This window comes from Entelurus aequoreus, linkage group LG07 (genome assembly GCF_033978785.1).
Source record: "Entelurus aequoreus isolate RoL-2023_Sb linkage group LG07, RoL_Eaeq_v1.1, whole genome shotgun sequence".
In the NCBI taxonomy this organism is placed as follows: Eukaryota; Metazoa; Chordata; class Actinopteri; order Syngnathiformes; family Syngnathidae; genus Entelurus; species Entelurus aequoreus.
In genome coordinates, this window is record NC_084737.1 from 20,308,738 (window position 1) to 20,326,609 (window position 17,872).

The 17,872-nt window shown below is 40.1% G+C and overlaps 1 protein-coding gene across 3 annotated transcripts in view; it reads left to right on the top strand.

The window, feature by feature from the left end:
• LOC133653487 (gastrula zinc finger protein XlCGF57.1-like) overlaps positions 1-7,372 on the top strand; it is a 10,379-nt gene extending 3,007 nt beyond the window's left edge. For all 3 annotated transcript variants that reach the window (XM_062052807.1, XM_062052808.1, XM_062052806.1), the window contains one exon: positions 4,669-7,372. In XM_062052807.1, the coding sequence (XP_061908791.1) occupies positions 4,719-6,305 (1,587 nt within the window). In that variant the 5' untranslated portion in view covers positions 4,669-4,718 and the 3' untranslated portion in view covers positions 6,306-7,372. The remainder of the gene's footprint in view (positions 1-4,668) is intronic.
• The last annotated feature ends 10,500 nt before the right edge of the window (positions 7,373-17,872 follow it).

The window sequence follows — 17,872 nt, forward strand, 5'->3', positions numbered from 1 at the left end:
AATGTCCGATCATTACCTTATAAAATTCGAAGTTCTGACTCATTGTCAACAAACTAATAATAGTAATAATAACTACTATAGCAGCCGCAACATTAATGCTGCCACAACGACAACTCTTACTGACCTACTGCCTTCGGTAATGGCACCATTCCCAAATTATGTGGGCTCTATTGATAACCTTACTAACAGCTTTAACGACGCCCTGCGCGACACCATTGATAGTATAGCACCGCTAAAGCTAAAAAGGGCCCCTAAAAGGCGTACCCCATGGTTTACAGAAGAAACTAAAGCCCAGAAATTATCATGTAGAAAGCTGGAACGCAAATGGCGTGCGACTAAACTTGAGGTTTTCCATCAAGCATGGAGTGATAGTTTAATAACTTATAAACGCATGCTTACCTCAGCTAAAGCTAAATATTACTCAAATCTCATCCACCTCAACAAAAATGATCCTAAATTTTTGTTTAGTACAGTAGCATCGCTAACCCAACAAGGGACTCCTCCCAGTAGCTCCACCCACTCAGCAGATGACTTTATGAATTTCTTTAATAAGAAAATTGAAGTCATTAGAAAAGAGATTAAAGACAATGCATCTCAGCTACAACTGGGTTCTATTAACACAGATACGACTGTATATATACGACGGACACTGCCCTCCAAAATAGTTTCTCCCTCTTTGATGAAATAACATTGGAGGAATTGTTAAAATGTGTAAATGGGACAAAACAAACAACATGTTTACTTGACCCAATTCCTGGGAAACTTATCAAGGAGCTTTTTGTTTTATTAGGTCCATCAGTGTTAAATATTATAAACTTATCACTTTCCTCTGGTACTGTTCCCCTAGCATTCAAAAAAGCGGTTATTCATCCTCTACTCAAAAGACCTAACCTCGATCCTGACCTCATGGTCCCACCTTCCGTTTATCTCGAAAATTCTCGAAAAAATTGTCGCACAGCAGCTAAATGAACACTTAGCGTCTAACAATCTCTGTGAACCTTTTCAATCCGGTTTCAGGGCAAATCACTCTACGGAGACAGCCCTCGCAAAAATGACTAATGATCTATTGCTAACGATGGATTCTGATGCGTCATCTATGTTGCTGCTTCTTGATCTTAGCGCCGCTTTCGATACTGTTGATCATAATATTTTATTAGAGCGTATCAAAACGCGTATTGGGATGTCAGACTTAGCCTTGTCTTGGTTTAACTCTTATCTTACTGACAGGATGCAGTGTGTCTCCCATAACAATGTGACCTCGGACTATGTTAAGGTAACGTGCGGAGTTCCCCAGGGTTCGGTTCTTGGCCCTGCACTCTTTAGTATTTACATGCTGCCGCTAGGTGACATCATACGCAAATACGGTGTTAGCTTCCACTGTTATGCGGATGACACCCAACTCTACATGCCCCTAAAGTTGACCAACACGCCGGATTGTGGTCAGCTGGAGGCGTGTCTTAATGAAATTAAACAATGGATGTCCGCTAACTTTTTTTTGCAACTCAACGCTAAGAAAACGGAAATGCTGATTATCGGTCCTGCTCAACACCGACATCTATTTAATAATACCACCTTAACATTTGACAACCAAACAATTAAACAGGGCGACTCGGTAAAGAATCTAGGTATTATCTTCGACCCAACTCTCTCGTTTGAGTCACACATTAAGAGTGTTACTAAAACGGCCTTCTTTCATCTCCGTAATATCGCTAAAATTCGTTCCATTTTGTCCACAAGCGATGCTGAGATCATTATCCATGCGTTCGTTACATCTCGTCTTGATTACTGTAACGTTTTATTTTCGGGCCTCCCTATGTCTAGCATTAAAAGATTACAGATGGTACAAAATGCGGCTGCTAGACTTTTGACAAAAATAAGAAAGTTTGATCATATTACGCCTATATTACGCCTATACTGGCTCACTTGCACTGGCTTCCTGTGCACCTAAGATGCGACTTTAAGGTTTTACTACTTACGTATAAAATACTACACGGTCAAGCTCCTGCCTATCTTGCCGATTGTATTGTACCATAAGTCCCGGCAAGAAATCTGCGTTCAAAGAACTCCGGCTTATTAGTGATTCCCAGAGCCCAAAAAAAGTCTGCGGGCTATAGAGCGTTTTCTATTCGGGCTCCAATATTATGGAATGCCCTCCCGGTAAAAGTTAGAGATGCTACCTCAGTAGAAGCATTTAAGTCTCATCTTAAAACTCATTTGTATACTCTAGCCTTTAAATTGACTCCCTTTTTAGACCAGTTGATCTGCCGTTTCTTTTCTTTTCTTTACTACTGTGCTCCGGGGTGGACCGCTAGCCTGTTCATCGGATGGGGACATCTCTACGCTGCTGACCCGTCTCTGCTCGGGATGGTTCCTGCTGGCCCCACCATGGACTGGACTTTCGCTGATGTGTTGGACTTTCACAATATTATGTCAGACCCACTCGACATCCATTGCTTTCAGTCTCCCCTAGGGGGGGTGGGGGTGGGGTGGGGGTTGGTTACCCACATAGTCATTCACATTGACGTCCCACTGGGGTGAGTTTTCCTTGCCCGTATGTGGGCTCTGTACCGAGGATGTCGTTGTGGCTTGTACAGCCCTTTGAGACACTTGTGATTTAGGGCTATATAAATAAACATTGATTGATTGATTGATTGATATATATATATATACATATATATATATATATACATATATATATATATATATATATATATATATATATATATATATATATATATATATATATATATATATATATATATATATATATATATATATATATATATATATATATATACATATATATATAAACAGTCCTGATCAAAAGTTTACATACACTTGTAAAGAACATAATGTCATGGCTGTCTTGAGTTTCCAATACTTTCTACAGCTTTTATTTTTTTGTGATAGAGTGATTGGAGCACATACTTGTTGGTCACAAAAACATTCATGAAGTTTGGTTCTTTCATGAATTTATTATGGGTCTACTGAAATAGTGACCAAATCTGCTGGGTCAAAAGTATACATACAGCGATGTTATTATTTGGATGCATGTCCCTTGGCAAGTTTCACTGCAATAAAGTGTTTTTGGTAGCCATCCACAAGCTTCTGGTTGAATTTTTGACCACTCCTCTTGACAAAATTGGTGCAGTACAGCTAAATGTGTTGGTTTTCTGACATGGACTTGTTTCTTCAGCATTGTCCACACGTTTAAGTCAGGACTTTGGGAAGGCCATTCTAAAACCTTAATTTTAGTGTGATTTAGCCATTCCTTTACCACTTTTGACGTGTGTTTGGGGTCATTCTACTGTTGGAACACCCAACTACGCCCAAGACACAACCTCCGGGCTGATGATTTTAGGTTGTCCTGAAGAATTTGGAGGTAATCCTCCTTTTTAATTGTCCCATTTACTCTCTGTAAAGCACCAGTTCCATTGGCAGCAAAACAGGCTTAGAGCATAATACTACCACCACCATGCTTGACAGTAGGATTGTTGTTCCTGGGATTAAAGGCCTCACCTTTTCTCCTCCAAACATATTGCTGGGTATTGTGGCGAAACTGCTCAATTTGTGTTTCATCTAAACACAGAACTTTCCTCCAGGTCTTATCTTTGTCCAAAAATGTTGATGTTTGGAGCAGAAAAGGCAAGGCCTTTAATCCCAGGAACACCATCCTTACCGTCAAGCATGTTGGTGGTAGTATTATGCTCTGAGCCTGTTTTGCTGCCAATGGAATTTGTGCTTTAAATGGGACAATGAAAAAGGAGGATTACCTCCACATTCTTCAGGACAACCTAAAATCATCAACCCGTAGGTTGAGTCTTGGCCGCAGTTGGGTTTTCCAACAGCACAATGAACCCAAACACACGTCAAAGGTGCTAAAGAAATGGCTAAATCAGGCTAGAATTAAGGTTTTAGAATGGCCTTCCCAAAGTCCTGACTTAAATGTGTGGACAATGCTGAAGAAACAATTCCATGTCAGAAAACCAACAAACAGCTTTTTCTGTGAGAAGGAGACACAGGAAAGAACGAGGAGAGCCTGTAGTGTAATGCCAGCAGCTAAAAGCAACTGCGTGAGAACGTATACTCGAATATCACGATATAGTAATTTTCTATATCGCACAGAGACAAACCCACGATATATCGCGTATATCGATATATCGCCCAGCCCTAGATGTGTGTATACTTTTGACCCAGCAGATTTGGTCACATTTTCAGAAGAACCATAATACATTCATAAAAGAACCAAACTTCATGAATGTTTTTTGTGACCAACAAGTATGTGCTCCAATCACTCTATCACAAAAAAATAAGAGTTGTAGAAATTATTGGAAACTCAAGACAGCCATGACATTATGTTCTTTACAATTGTATGTAAACTTTTGACCATGACTGTATATATAGAGTATATGTATATATAATGTACAACACTTTTGTTTTTGCTCTCATTTTTCATGAGTTGAATCCGAAGAGCTAAAACTTTTTTTATATACACATAAGACCTATTCTTCTCAAATATTGTTCACAAATCTGTCTAAATTTGTGTTAGTGTGCATTTCTTCTTTGCCAAGAGGTGGGATAGACCCATAACATTGTTTTTTTTAATGCATGTAACTGAGCAAAGCTGGATGATTTTAGAGCGTGTTTTTGCCTTTTTGCGTCCTGCAGACATTTGTGAAGAACATCTTCTCCCTGACTAACAGTAGTGGAGCATCAGGATGGAGCAGGAGGAGCCACAGCCTTCCCACTCTAAAGAGGAAGACGAGGCGCCACGGACCCCTCACATTAAGGTGGAAGAGGAGGACCCACTGACGCCTCACATTAAAGAAGAAGAAGAGGACCCACTGACTCCTCACATTAAAGAGGAAGAGGAGGACCCACTGACCCCTCATATTAAGGAGGAAGAGGAGGAACGACTAACCCCTCACATTAAGGAGGAAGAGGAGGAACGACTAACCCCTCACATTAAGGAGGAAGAGGAGGAACACAGCATTAGTCAGAAGGGAGAGCATCTTGAATGTTTGGAGGAGTTCCCAGTGATTGGTGTGATTGTGAAGAGTGAAAATGAGGAGATCAAAGGTGAAAGTGAGGAGAAGAGAGAGGCGGAGCCTCCAAGCAGCAGCTCAACTCGACACATGACAACAGAAGCCAATGGAGACCACTGTGGAGGATCACAAGCAGACAAGATCTTAGCTCCACTATCAGATAGTGACGACACAACGTCTCACTCTCCTGACACTGATGATGAAGACTCTAAAGATGATAAGACATGTCACTCAGACAACACACACTTTACATGTTCTCACTGTGACAAAACTTTTAGTTACCGGGGTAATCTTAAAGTACACATGAGAATACACACTGGAGAAAAACCTTTTTCCTGCTCAGAATGTGGTAAAAGATTTGGACGAAAAAATGTGTTGAATTTACACATGAAAACACACACTGGAGAAAAACCTTTTTCCTGTTCAGTATGTGGTAAAGGTTGTATACAAAGTAGCGATCTGAAAGTACACATGAGAATACACACTGGAGAAAAACCTTTTTTCTGCTCAGTTTGTGGTAATCGATTTGCACGAAGTAATGTGTTAAAAGACCACATGAAAACACACACTGGAGAAAAACCTTTTTCCTGTTCAATCTGTGGTAAAGGTTTTGTACAAAGTAGCCATTTGAAAGTACACATGGGAATACACAAATGTGAGAAAGCTTTTATCTGTTCAATCTGTGGTAAAGTATTTGTACATAGTAACTATTTGAAAAAACACATTAGAACACACATGGGAGTAAAAACATTCTTCTGTTCAATCTGTGGCAAAGGATTTGTACGTTGTGACTATTTGAAAAAACACACGAGAATACACACTGGAGAAAATCCATATTCTTGTTCAGTATGTTGTAAAGGTTTTGTACAAAAACAGAATTTAAAAGTACACGTGAGAATGCACACTGGTGAAAAACCTTTTCGTTGCTCAATATGTGGTAAAGGTTTTGTAACAAGTCAGTTTATGAAAGTACACATGAGAAAACACACTGGAGAAAAACCTTTTTCATGTTCAATCTGTAGTAAAGGTTTTAAACAAAGCCCACATTTGAAAGCACACATGAGAACACACATTGGTGAAAAACCTTTTATCTGTTCAGTCTGTGGTAAAGGTTTTACTCGAAGTTACCATTTGAAAACACACATGAGAATACACACAGGAGAGAAGGTGTTGAGTTGCGGTGTGTGTGGTGAAAGATTCTCTTCTAAGTACCAGTGTAAGAAACATAAGTGTGCTGGTGAGAACAGAAGCAGCAAATGAAGATGCAGGATTTGAAATAAACTGTCAAAACTTTAACTTTGACTTTGCAACATCATAAATAACATGTGTGACATCATTGTTGTGTCTGTGTAACACAATCTTGTTGATATGATTATAACATTTATAGATTTGATATTTTAGATTAGTGCTTGTTTTTAGTAAATGATATTCATTGATATACAACATTGTGTACTTTTATTTTAAATTGAACAAAAATTTGACATAAAAGCTGAGAGTACACATTTTACATACAAACATTGTATGTAAAAAGATCTCAGGGCATTTAATTGAAAAAATGGTCACAAATTGATCCTCTAAGGACAGCCTTTCAGGATAGTGTGGCCTAGCAGTCTAAGGTGCTGGATTGAGGCTGGGTTTTAATAGTCTATTGTATTTATTTTTTTTTTACTCTTTTGTAATATGAATATTGTTTTGTGATTGTTTTATATGTTTGTCCCCAGACTGTTATGCAATAAACAATGTATGCCTCAACAAAAGTTGGGTACAATAAATGTGGTTAATATTTGTTAATAATAATGGCTACTGAGCTGTGAATGTGATGTATGAATTACAAAGAGAGAGAATATATCCCACAACCACTACGCTGCTCTCTCTCTACTGACTTTCTTGATAAATCTGCCAACTTTTAAAAATCAACTTTTAAGAACTAAGAATCAAGAGAAGGCATTTTTAAAGTCACTTTTTATCTCTCCCGTGACATTTAACCCTAGGGCAATATTTAGTGTTTGTGCATTACTGTCAGTCCAACACTAGCAGATTTTAGCTGAATTGAACGGATTTGTTGCGGCGTCTGGGAAAAAATAGAAGCTCTGCGTGTACTGTATATTAGAGTTGTGGAATGCGGAATGGCAATGGCACGTCGGTGACGTTCCGCGGGGGTGGAAACTGACACATAGCCTTCAAAAAACGTTGCGGTGTGTGACGGTCCGCGACCGTTCCGCATTCAGTGGAAATCCTGGGTTAACTGAAACACCAAATAACAAATACATGTCCAAATAAATCTAAAAACGACACGTTGATGAGGACCTTGGTCCTATTGCTTTAGACAGGGAAGATACAAGCCCGATACCAAGAAAACCCCTACTTGTATGTTTTTTATTTGATTTAATCTTTTGTTTTCTATCTTGTATTATGTGTACATTTTTCTCATTTTATTACTGTGTAGTATGCCTGTTACCATGTATGTTATATTTGTTGTAAATATTCTACGTTGATAAATAAATGTTTTTATAATTTTTTTACTTCCTAAAAGGAAGTGCCCAAAAACTAAGTGTAGTAACATCATTTTACCACAAGATGCTACATTAAATAAGCAGAATGCCTAAATATAGATCCAACATCACAGCCCTCAATGAAGTAGTGAATACACAAGACACAACACAAACATCATGATAAATAATGTGAGTTATAAAAGCAGACTGACAGACATGTTCTGAATCAAAATCTAATGCTAGCAAGTATTGTTAGCAGAGCTTGATACAAAACTAGCATTTAGCTTGTCAATCGGATGTTAAACAGATCATTAAACCAGCACAAATAAGACAGAAACATGGTGAATACACAACTTTAAACCTTAAACAGATGACAACACTTCATCCTGGAGCATCTGGACTCCCCAGGAACCTACGCTAGGATCCTGTTTGTGGACTTCAGCTCTGCGTTCAACACCATCCTCCCTGGACTGCTACGAGACAAGCTCTACCAGCTCAGCGTGCCCGACTCCCTCTGCAGTTGGATTAATGACTTCCTGACAGACCGAAGACAGCACGTACGGCTGGGGAAGATTGTCTCGGACAGTCGAACCACAAACACTGGTACTCCTCAGGGCTGTGTATTCTCCCCCTGGCTCTTCTCCCTGTATACAAACTGCTGCACCTCCAGTCACCAATCCGTAAAACTGCTCAAGTTTGCGGATGACACCACCCTCATCGGGCTCATCTCGAATGGCGATGAGTCCGCCTACAGGAGAGAGGTGGACCGGCTGACGTCCTGGTGCAGCCTCAACAACCTGGAGCTGAACGCCCAGAAAACAGTGGAGATGATCATGGACTTCAGGAAAGTCACAGCCCCACCATCCCCCCTCACCCTGATTGACTCTCCCACCCCCGTCCCCATTGTGGACTCCTTCCGTTTCTTGGGCACCACCATCACCCAGGACCTCAAGTGGGAGCTGACCATCAGCTCCCTCATCAAGAAGGCCCAGCAGAGGATGTACTTCCTGCGGCAGCTGAGGAAACTTAAGGTGCCGACAGAGATGCTGGTGCAGTTTTACTCAGCCATCATAGAGTCCATCCTGACCTCCTCCATCACAGTGTGGTTCCCCGGCGCCTCAGTCCAGGATAAGAATAGACTGCAGCGCATCGTACGTGCTGCTGAGAAGGTGATTGGCTGCAAGCTCCTATCCCTCCAGGACTTGTTCTCCTCCAGGACCAGGAGGCGTGTGGGTCGGATCACAGCTGACTCTTCTCACCCTGGACACAAACTATTCTCCCCTCTCCCCTCAGGCAGGAGACTACGCTCCATCCAGACCCACACCTCCCGCCACCTGAACAGTTTTTTCCCCTCGGCCATCAGGAAAATGAACAATAACTCCTAACAGCAGATCCTTGAATTCCTTAAAATTCCTTCTAAGTCTATCTGATAGCTCAGTCACAGCTCTTTTTATTACCAAATATGTGTTATATGTGTTTTATGTCGCACGTTTGCACCAAGAAAAATTCCTAGTTTGTGAACCCGTTCTCAAACAATGGCAATAAAACTATTCTGATTCTGATTCTGATTCTGATTCTGATAAAGTGCCTACAAGGCTACTCACTTCTTAAAGGGCGCACACTGCCAGTTAGAAAACAAAAACAGAGTCTGTGTTTGACCACAACAACTAGTAAGATCAGTGTTGGCAACTCCTCAGTAAGGAAAGCAGCTATTGGCTGTCCTAAAAGTCGCCAGGAGACGTCATCACCTCATTTACATAATCCACTGCAATGGACTCTGAATGAAAGAGGAATGTCGTCACGGGAGAGATTTAAAAAAAATGACTTTAAAAAATGCTAAATATGATTTGAACTGAAAATAAATTCTTCTGTTGATTCTTAGTTTTTCTTAAAATTAAAATTATTGTGCATTGTTAAATGTTAGAATATCACATTTGCTCAAAAGACTGAAGGGTTGTGACATTGACGAGCGAACAGAATCTATTGACTGGCTCATTAACATGAACCGTGTTCAATTAATGAGGCTCTCCTCTCTGCTCTGACTGCAGCTGGGACTGCTGCACGAGGCTACTGTCAACCTGACCACCCGTGAGGAGGGGCTCATGGCAGACTGATGCCTTCTTTCATGTCTCCAAAACATCCCCCAAAAAGTTGCGACGTTTGTCGCTTGTCCCTTTTGGGCAAAAAAAGGATTTAATATTTTTAAATACATTTCTTATTGCATAAAGGTCTGGGACATACATATAAAACAATCACAAAACAATATTCATATTACAAACTAGAGTAATAAAGATAATTAATAGAATGGATTATAGTGACCCAACAAATGATTCGTGAAGTCAAACATTTTGCAAACCCCAAAACCAGTGAAGTTGGCACGTTGTGTAAATCGTAAATAAAAACAAAATACAATGATTTGAAAATCCCTTTCAACCTATATTCAATTTAATAGACTGCAAAGACAAGATACTTAAGGTTTGAACTGGAAAACATTATTTTTTCAACATTTTAGCTCATTTGGAATTTCTTACCTGCCACAAGTGGCAAAAACGACTGAGAAAGTTGAGGAATGCTCATCAAACACTTATTTGGAAAATTCCACAGGTGAAGAGCTTAATTGGAAACAGGTGGGTGCCATGATTGGGTATAAAAGCAGCTTCTATGAAATGCTCAGTCATTCACAAACAAGGATGGGGTGAGGGTCACCACTTTGTGAACAAATGCGTGAGCAAATTGCCTAACAGTTTAAGAACAACATTTCTCAACAAGCTATTGCAAGGAATTTAGGGATTTCACCGTCTACGGTCCGTAATATCATCAAAAGGTTCAGAGAATCTGGAGAAATCACTGCACGTAACATTGAATGCCCATGACCTTGGATACCTCAGGCGGTACTACAACAAAAAGTGACATCAGTGTGTAAAGGATATCACCACATGGGCTCAGGAACACTTCAGAAACCCACTGTCAGTAACTACAGTTTGTCGCTACATCTGTAAGTGCAAGTTAAAACTCTACTATACAGAGCGAAAACCATGTATCAACAACACCCAGAAATGCCGCCGGCTTCGCTGAGCCTGAGCTCATCTAAGATGGACTGATGCAAAGTGGAAAAGTGTTCTGTGGTCTGACGAGTCCACATTTCAAATTATTTTTGGAAACTGTGGACGTAGTGTCCTTCGGACCAAAGAGGAAAAGAACCATCCGTATTGTTGTAGGCGCATAGTTCAAAAGCCAGCATCTGTGATGGTATAGGGGTGTATTAGTGCCCAAGACATGGGTAACTTACACATCTGTGAAGGCACCATTAATGCTGAAAGGTACACACAGCTTTTGGAGCAACATATATTGCCATCCAAGCAATGTTATCATGGACGCCCCTCCTTATTTCAGCAAGACAATGCCAAGCCATGTGTTACAACAGTGTGGCTTCATAGTAAAAGAGTGCGGGTACTAGACTGGCCTGCCTGTAGTCCAGACCTGAAGCGTAAAATACGACACTGGAGACCGCGGACTGTTGAACAACTTAAGCTGTACATCAAGCAAGAATGGAAAAGAATTCCACCTGAAAAGCTTAAAAAATTGGTCTCCTCAGTTGCCAAACGTTTACTGAGTGTTGTTAAAAGGAAAGGCCATACAACACAGTGGTAAAAATGCCCCTGTGCCAATTGTTTTGCAATGTGTTGCTGCCAATAAATTCTAAGTTATTGATTATTTGCAAAATAAATAAAGTTTTTCAGTTCGAACATTAAATATTTTGTCTTTGCGCACAAGCACAACACTTCACAAACGGCTAACAAAGACTTAGAAATTAATCATTGTTATTATTATTATTTCAGTGGGTTTATTTTCAATGTGTGTTCAGTACAACAACAAACATGGGTTAGCACAGTGACATTTTGTTTACAGCATCAACAAGAAACAATTACTTGCATGATCCTTCAAGATACACTGGAACACAATGAAAGTCATGGCATTAGCCTCTGTTATTCATTCACAACATAGAGGCTAATGCCACCACTTTCGCTCACAATACAATAACTTGCACAGATTACATTTTGGGCACATATGTGACTAAAATGGTTGTAAATTCAAGCCCTGGAAATGTTACTTAATTACTTGAATTAAAGTAATATCTGGATCGGGATAATTTGGCTTGTACATAATATATATATATATATATATATATATATATATATATATATATATATATATATATATATATATATATATATATATATATATATATATATATATATATATATATATATATATATATATATATATATATATATATATATATATATATATATAAATTAATAGCTGTTGTATATATATATTTATATATATATATATATATATATATATATATATATATATATATATATATATATATATATATATATATATATATATATATATATATATATATATATATATTAGGGCTGCAACTAACGATTAATTTGATAATCGATTAATCTGTCGATTATTACTTCGGTTAATCGATTAATAATCGGATAAAAGAGACAAACTACATTTCTATCCTTTCCAGTATTTTATTGAAAAAAACAGCATACTGGCACCATGTTGTGGACATTGGGGGTGCAGCATACACCAATAATAACACAGAAATGTTACTCATCAGAACTGAATCAGATATTGCACACGTTTCTGTTGTGAATAATAAATGATTCATTTCAGGCTGCCTCTGAATAATAGCATGAAATATTCCAGCACCTTCATAATGTTTAGTTATACTAAAGCGTCACTCAAATCTAAATATATTTATATAGCTTTATCAGCCCGGCTACATTGATCCATTATGAAACCAACCTGAGATATTTCTGTCCGTTACGTTTATTTCGAAATTGGTAACCGTGCGTTTTCTCTCTCAAAATGGAGTCAAATGTGCCGGAGACACATTATCAGCCCCACGTTGCAACAAAGGCATAACTTTAACGTTACTCACAAAAAAGCTGAACTCATGAATGCTTGTTGCCACTATGGACTTAAAAAGTTACGTACTGTGAGTTCTACACTTCATCCATGGCTCCAACATGTTTCTTCTTCAGGTGCTCCTGAAGTAATGTTGTACTTCCGTGCCATTTTGCAGGAAACGGTCTTCTTTGAAGTCTTTAAAGTGAAGTGTTCCCACACTTTTGACGACTTAGGTCGTACACTTTTCTCCATTGAAGCAATAACCTCAAGATGTTTCTCCGCTAAACTATCGGTACTGTTTTCCTGCGCCATTTTTAGAATTTTTCCAGCAAAGGAGACGCCGTCGTCACGTGAGCTGCACATGACACATCATTGGCTAGCTTACGCCACCTCATGAGACGTAGCCTAACCGCCGCCCTGGCGCTGTTTTGTACTGTTTTTGTACTTATTTTGATTATTGTTTCTCAGCTGTTTGTAAATATTGCAGTTTATAAATAAAGGTTTATAAAAAAATAAATACAATAAAAAATAACAAAAATAAAAAAATAAAAGCCTCCGCGCATGCGCATAGCATAGTTCCAACGAATCGATGACTAAATTAATCGCCAACTATTTTGGCAATCGATTAAGAACAAAATAGGCCTAACAACGCCAATGGTGTGAACTGGCATGAAATCTTCATAGGGGACAAACTCTTTGCAACATTATTCACAGAAAAGAAGACCAAGCCAGAGCGGAAGAACTTTTTACATGCGACATGGTGTAAAATCTAGATTTAGAATTGGTAATGAAACCATTACAAAACGTGTTCAAAAGGCGTATACATGAATTGCTGAAATAAGTAGTTACATATTACATAATATCCAGATGTATTATTTTGTCAAAACTTTATTAATCTACTTGTTAATTTACAGTTAATGTCTGGTTACTTTCTGTTGTAACATGTTTGCATCTGCGCTTCTGTTAAAATGTATTAAGCCCCTATTCTTCAGGTGTTTGGTACTTAACATTAGTTTTAGTGATACTACACATTTGGGTATTGATCCAATAACAAGTAATTATAGGGACAATATAGATTGTACCAATGCTGATACTTATAATTAAAATTTTCAAGGTCATTGGATGATCACATTTGTAATCACCATTATTATCAATCAGACAAAAACACAGGATGGTGGTGTAACAATAGCAATTAAATACCTAAACTAGTTCCTTCTTTTGGGTCTGTTTTGAATGATTTGGTTTTTGCTCTTTTTTTGTCCTGCTCAGCAATATTGTTGATGTAGATGTCCATATCTGCTGTACAGATTTAGTTTACAGAAGAGAAGTGTGGGATACTTCTCTTGTTGATTTATTTGTATTTGACTTTATTAAATTGATTTATTTCATGTTTACACAGCCAGACCAGAGCAGGGGAGGACAGAAAGAAGAAAAATAGAAAGACAGAACTGAAAACAACAAACAATAACAGAACAACATCAGCAAATATGATATGTAATGATCCATCCACAAGTCGACATGTACAAATATGATAGGAAAAATGATAGCAAATTTGGCCCTGGAATGACACCACTTCGGCCCCGGGTTCAGTTCAAAACTTAGGGGACAAACATTTTTGCAGCAACATCTTAAAAACACTAGTGCTCCTGTCATACAGAGGAACTTGGACCATGTAAACACATTAGCAGATCCTTGTGTTGACATTTTAACTTTCACTATAGAGGACACTTGTATTTAGTATAACAGAACTATTTTCTTCAGAAATTTGTAACTGACAAAAGAAATAGAACAAAACCAAATGTCCACTGTAGAGGATGCCGGTTCTCAACATAAGAATAGTGAAGAGAAAAAAATGTGGCCCCCAGAACAATTTAGTTGAAGAGCCCTGGTTTACACCAACAAGCATTCAAATAATGATATGGAAGCTGAAATAAGTCAATATTTTTAAAGTATGTGATCGAATAAAAACCTACCCATCTAATAAGTGACAGAATGTTCTCAATGAAGACACTTTAAATATGTGACACAACACATAGTATACGTCAGTAAACATCTGGAAAACATTTGATGGGTTTTTTTAACATTATTTTTACGCAACGTGGACCAGTAGTGACATAATGTTTAATGTTGTGGTTAATTTAGCAGCAAACAACAACAGGGGATTTCCAGAAAACACCTTTACTAGTGAGTTTACTAGCGACGCAGCCTTCAGGTCAGGGGACAGGGCACTGTACAGTGCTGCAAGGGCCGACCTGAAGAGAGGGATTAAAAAAGCAAAGGCGGACCACAGGAGGTGCATAGAGTCCCATCTGTCCTGCAATAACTCACGGGAGGTGTGGCGGGGCATTCATGACATCACGAACTACAGAGGCTGCAATGTGACAACTGCGGATCAGAGTGCGACACTGGCAGAGGAGCTTAACTGTTTCTTTGCCCGTTTCGATACCCCCCAGTGACACTCATCTGCTCCAGCCCTGCCCCCGCCCCCACCGGGCTCCGGCACTACTCCACTCACTGTACAGGAGCACAGTGTCAGACGAGTGCTCCTGGCTGTGAACCCCAGGAAGGCTGCCGGACCAGACGGAGTACCTGGAAAGGTGCTCAGGGCGTGCGCCCACCAGCTCGCTCCCCCCCTCACCAGGATCTTCAACCTCTCCCTGGCTCAGGCAGTCATCCCATCCTGCCTGAAGTCATCTACAATAATCCCGGTGCCGAAGAAGTCTCCCATCACCAGCCTGAATGATTACCGACCAGTGGCCCTCAGTCCGGTAATCATGAAGTGCTTCGAGAGACTGGTTCTCCAGCACATCAAGGACCATATCCCTCCAGACTTTGACCCCCACCAGTTCGCATACCTGGCGAACAGATCCACAGAGGACGCCATCGCTGTTGCTCTCCACTCTGCTCTGAACCACCTGGAGCAGCAGCAGAGCTACGTCCGGATGCTCTCTGTGGATTATAGTTCTGCCTTCAATACAATAATCCCGGACAGACTCTGCAATAAACTGGACACTCTTGGCCTCCCCCCTCTCACAAACGCCTGGATAAGGGACTTCCTAACGGACCGACCCCAGAATGTGAGACTTGGCCCTCACCTCTCATCCACCCGCACGCTGAGCATCGGCTCCCCACAGGGCTGTGTGCTGAGCCCCCTCCTCTACTGCCTCCACACCCATGACTGCAGTCCAGCCCACAGTGACAACCTTATCGTCAAGTTTGCTGACGATACCACAGTGGTCGGGCTCATCTCCAGGGGTGACGAGGCTGCCTACAAGGAGGAGGTCCTGAAGCTGACGGCCTGGTCTTCGGAGAACAACCTCGCTCTCAACACCAGCAAGACCAGAGAGATCATCGTCGACTTCAGGAGGAGCAGCACCGACCCTGCCCCCCTCTACATCAACGGCGAGCGTGTGGAGGGGGTCCACACCTTCAGGTACCTTGGAGTCCACATCTCTAACGACTTTTCCTGGACAGTCATCACCACAGCAATCATCAAGAAGGCTCAGCAGCGGCTACACTTCCTGAGAATCCTCGGGAAGTACAACCTGAAGCCTGACCTGCTGCTGACCTTCTACCGCTCGTCCATCGAGAGCCTGCTGACCTACTGTATTACAGTATGGTACGGCAGCTGCACTGCAGCAGATAGGGAGAGGCTGCAAAGAGTGGTCAAGACGGCTCAAAAGATTATCGGCCGCCCTCTCTCCTCTCTGATGGACATCTACACCTCCCGCTGCCTCAACAGAGCCGGTGCCATCATCAAGGACAGCACCCACCCTGGCTCTGACCTGTTCCACCTGCTGTCCTCTGGGAAGCGCTACAGGTGCATTAAAACCAAGACGAACAGGCTAAAAAACAGCTTCTTCCCCAGGGCCATAACCACCCTGAACAGACTGACTGCCCCATTGACCCTCATAACTGCCTTCTCTTCGGTGCAATAACCCATTCCACCAACCACACTGTTCCATGTAGATATTCATGTACATATACATTTCACCCTCTGTATAGAGTGTACACTTGTTTTATCGCACTGTATGGAATGGCCTCAATCTCGTTACCCTGCGTAATGACAATAAAGCTGATTCTGATTCTGATTCTGATTCTGAGTCTAAGAGGAGCATCAATATTTGCTTTCAAAATATGGCAAATCTCCTGGGAAAATTGGTCAAAATATGTCATTTCTTTTCATCACAACAACTCACCATGCTCAATTTTATAGCGGTTTATGAATTGAATACATTTTAAGGTTTCCCACAACACTGCACAAGGAAGAGCTATTCCCTTTCTAGAAAGGGAGTAGGGGGTGTGGCAGCTGAGCGTTGCAGTAAAAAAAAGGCAACTTTTCTCAGCGGGCATGGGCTTGAGTAGTGGTTATTAGTAATCCATTTTACTAATTGTTTTTAATACTAAATATTGGTATCATACGTGTATCTATTGTATCTACTAATGCAGTTATGTTGTACATATAAAGAGGCTGATACTGACATTTGTCAATATTTAATACGTCAAAGACTCGGATAAATTGCTAAATTTGCAAAGCGGACCTTGCTTTTGGAGCGAAAACATTTCGGACAGCTGGAGGATCCAATTCCTGACTATCCTTGTTAGCTGGTTAGCTAACAAGAAAAAGACAATGTTGACTGAAAAAAAGATTTATTTATCGTGTTATCCAAAAATTGACAGCTTTGTCTAAATACATCATTATCATCACAATATATATTTTCTTTCTGTGGAAGCTACCTAGCTTTGGTCTCGTTTTGTTGTTATTGACACTATTTTGACTGTCTTTTGTTGACCTCAAAATCATGTATTGTTTGTTTTTATCAGCACTTTCCCTGTCCTTGCTTTTAAGTGGACAAACATTTAATATAGTTATTATTTTGTAACAGTCTAATGAGCAACACAGTAACAGTATAAATACATATGTGTGAGCTTTTGTTATTACTGGGATATTGTGGTAATGCATGTTGATGACACATTCTAGCTGTGTCCCACACATTCGACAACAACAAGCACATTGTAGCATTCTTGCTAGCGGCGAACGTGCCTCCACAGTACAAAGTCACATCTAAGTCAGCAATCCTCGTCTTCATAGCGTCAAAATATGTTTCTTACAAGTAGCATTATCACTGGAGGACAAGGAATGGATAAACATGCAACACTACACACTGTTGGGGAAAAAGCTAACCGCAAACTAGTGCTCTTGAATGCATACAAAAGTGGCAGATCAATACAAAACCCGTTCACGCTCAACACTACAGTGATTAGATTGATATTTGTTATTACCACATAATATATTGCCATACTTGTTAATGTTTACAAACTCAGCAAATAAGTCCCAGGACACAGGAAGACTTTAATGGCGAAAACCAGACAGTTTCAATCAATCAATCAATCAAT